This window comes from Carlito syrichta, unplaced genomic scaffold (genome assembly GCF_000164805.1).
Source record: "Carlito syrichta isolate Samal-C Ts95f unplaced genomic scaffold, Tarsius_syrichta-2.0.1 Scaffold146042, whole genome shotgun sequence".
In the NCBI taxonomy this organism is placed as follows: domain Eukaryota; kingdom Metazoa; phylum Chordata; class Mammalia; order Primates; family Tarsiidae; genus Carlito; species Carlito syrichta.
In genome coordinates, this window is record NW_007090138.1 from 149,570 (window position 1) to 153,041 (window position 3,472).

A 3,472-nucleotide genomic window follows, 5' to 3' on the forward strand; every position below is an offset into this window, starting at 1 on the left:
TTTTTACATTGGAAATGTTTTACATAGTTAATGAACAAAATTATATTTAAAAATCCAAAACCTCTAAATATTAAAAACAATGAAAACAAGTACATCTAACTATATAGGAAATTAATTGTATAACTACATGGGATATAATTATTTTGAATTACTTTACTTTTTTTTTTTTTTTTTTTGAGTTGGAGTCTCACTCTGTCGCCCAGACTGGAGTGCAGTGGCCGCTCCCGGCCACCGCAGCCTCGACCTGCTGGGCTCCGGCGATCCTTCCGCCTCAGCCTTCCAAGTAGCCGGAATTACAGGCATGCGCTACCACACCCGGCTGCTTTTTTTATTTATTGTAGAGATGAGGTCTCACTGCCCAGGCGGGTCTCGAACCCACGGGCTCAGGCAATCCACTCACCTCAGCCTCCCAAAGGTGTGGGATTACAGGCTGAGCCACTGAGCCCGGCTAAAGTAATATTTTAAAAGATCTCACATCCCTTTACACTTACCATACAAACACCTCCTTTTCTCCTCACCAAAATTATAACAGTGAACAATGATAACAATTGTTTGTTATAAAACTTGTTCTATTTCTTCTCTTATTTGAAAATATCAAGCCGTATTTTCATGTGTCTGAACAAATGTGATGTTATTATTCAACATGTATGTTAGCTTTACAGTGGGGTTGGGGTGTACTTTGTATCAGTTACAGAACAAAATCTATTAATGTGGAGAACCGGATAAACATAAAAATCTCTGCTTCTAGAAATAAAGAACATAAGAAGTATTGCAAAAAAAGGGGATTGCTTTTCCTTTGAAATTTTGGTCAAGTCATAAATGATTCAAGGATAAGGAAGAAGAAAGAGGATAAAGAAAAGAGAGAAAGTTTGGGTTAAAATGTATTTTTTCAAGAAAATCACCAATAAAATGACTAGCATACAGTTCTTCTCAGTAGTATACACAAACACAAGTATATATTTATAATGATCCAAGAAATTGTTCATACTGATTAAGGAGATTAATGAATGTCTTGACATTTAGGAAAAATGGAGGATTGCAGGTGAAAAGACACATGAAGGTCCTCAATAAGGATCTTAAAAATAGAAGATACTCAACAAATGTTTACTGCAACCAAATCTGAAATGCTCACTGTCTTTGTTCTTTCTCTCCTTTCAGCTAGAAAATCTGGAAGCAGAAACTGCTCCTCTGCCCTAACTGGGTATCGCACCATTCAGACCCTTCACCAAGCTAGAAACCACCATCTGTGTGGAAGCAGTTCACTGCAAGTATGTGTAGGAGGCTCTCGTTGCTAGGAAAGTGCCTGCTTTGAGGTCATAAAAATGCTTTCCTCTCTGGCCACTCCATTCTGCACATCAGAGGGACAGCCAAAGGCAACCTAGCGTTTAGAAGAAAAGGAATATTACCACACTAATAAGTCCAGCTTGTGAATATAATCACAAGGAAGACATCCAGTGGGACCAAAACACATCGTGGTATATGAATTGAGGTTGTCATAAAAGGTGACCCTGCTATTGGTAACGTTTTGTTTTCAAGCAAATATTTACGACCTCATCAAAGAAAAACCATTGATTGCTAAGTTCAACATCATCACACGAAGTAAATGCTACCTCTGATTCAAGCATCTTGTGTGGAAAGTCCAAGTCTTTCTAGTGTTTTGTAAGAAAACACATTATTCCATTTTTGACCTTTAAGGTTCACCTTAAAATGGTCATCTGGCTAGGACATCATTTCCACTTCCATGTCTTGGTTTTATGTTGTTTAAAAGGATAGCATCTCACTGGCCTAGCTCCATAACAGCAAGGGAAGAGGTTAGCATGAAAGATCATCTGAAACATAGTCACATGTCAGCTGCAGAAAGGTAGATTCTCATGCACTGCAAATACTAAGAACCATAATGAGGGATCTTCCATTCTTAGACTTTCAGTCGTTAGCTTCCCAGTTTTAAATGTGCAAATCCTTTGTTCCTATTTAAGTGTTCACAAAAGGTAATAGTTAGCCAATGAGTTCATCACTTCACCCATGCAAGAAATCAAGCATTAAAATGTACTCTTCATTTCTCACTAATTTCTCCATACTGCGTGCTCCTCACATATATTATTTTTTCTTTTTTTAACTCAGTTCAGAATACTTATGTCCTTTGAATCAGCATGATAAAATGACAGATGTTTTTGTTGATTGCCAGAACAGCTTAAGCTTAAAAAAAATGGATCCAATAAACTTAATCTCAAGACAGAAAGACTCAAATGACTATATAGAAAAATGTGTGATCTACTTTTCAATCTGGTGTAGTTACTTGGACATGAAATATTAATCGCCCAAAAATATTTCTCTGAAGATGGTGTTGATCTCTGCTAAATATCAAGATGTCCCTTGTAAAGAGTCAATCTTCTAAGCAGCTTCTCTAAGACAATTCTCCTCTTTGGTTGGTTTTCTTTGCTATGAAATACAGTAGATATTTGCAAGCACCCATTTTATTTTATCTTTATAGACAGCCAAGTCAAATGGCCCATGCTGAGAAGCTCTCTACTTTGAACATTTGTCAGCACTGATTAAATGAATCGAATACAATGTAGTTATCTGTGAAGACACAAATAGAAAACAAAGAAATGTGGCTTCTTTTATGAGTATTTCTGAGTCTACAAGCTGCCTGCAGACTCGACATAAAATCTGTATCCCTTCCTCAGTCTAATAAGGCACAAAAATGCACCAGACACCCAAAGGCAATTCTTCTGGAAGACAACTATCGTGGATCAGAATAACTGAATTTACTGTCTCAGAACTAACTGGCTGTAGTTATGTGGCCCGAACACATGTATCCATTAGATGAAAAAATCAAAAGCCCAAAAGCCAAGATAAGTGTTTTAATGTTTCCTTCTGATGAAGTCTCATCTCATGTTTACTTCTAATAATCTCCATTTCTCAAATATTATGTTCCAGAATAGATGTGTATTATGTTTAATTTTTTTTTATATTTTCTGATCAAAATAATGAAAACCAGGGCCTTAAAGATTTAGAATGTTTGTATTTGTGTATATATGTTTACATACATGCACTACCAGAACTTCCATAAGCAAAATGGATAATTCAAATGGAACACAACAAGGGAGAATGAAAGATTTGTATACAAGTCACTGGGGAAGAAAGTTTTTGCTTTTAATGGGCCATAATAACATGAGTTCTCAAGGGATCACATAGTATTGCTTTTGATCTTTAGGCTGTTTTTCAACAATCGTTATTTCTGCCGCATGACCAACTCTTAGTGTGAATTATCTGGCATGTTGCTGAATACAACTTAGTCTTTATGTAGGATTTGAATTTATCTTCTCTTACAAATGTCATGTGTGTGAACAAGGCTATTCCACACCTTTTTTTAGACTCTGCATAGAAGGAGTTTATTTTTTATTTTTTATTTTATTTTATTTTAAAGATGTGGGGTACAATTCAGGGTTAGGTATACAAATGGTCATTG

The 3,472-nt window shown here is 36.1% G+C and overlaps 1 protein-coding gene across 3 annotated transcripts in view; it reads left to right on the plus strand.

Moving 5' to 3' along the window:
- Positions 1-3,472, plus strand: part of OPRM1 (opioid receptor mu 1) — a 229,683-nt gene that overhangs the window by 97,943 nt on the left and 128,268 nt on the right. The window contains exon 4 of one of the 3 annotated variants that reach the window (XM_021708756.1): positions 1,159-1,285. The exons of 1 other annotated variant lie outside the window; for it this stretch is intronic. In XM_021708756.1, coding sequence (XP_021564431.1) covers positions 1,159-1,197 — 39 coding nt within the window. In that variant the 3' untranslated portion in view covers positions 1,198-1,285. Of the gene's footprint in view, positions 1-1,158; positions 1,363-3,472 lie in introns of those variants that run through there. One more of the 3 variants, XM_008050435.1, reaches the window with a different exon arrangement.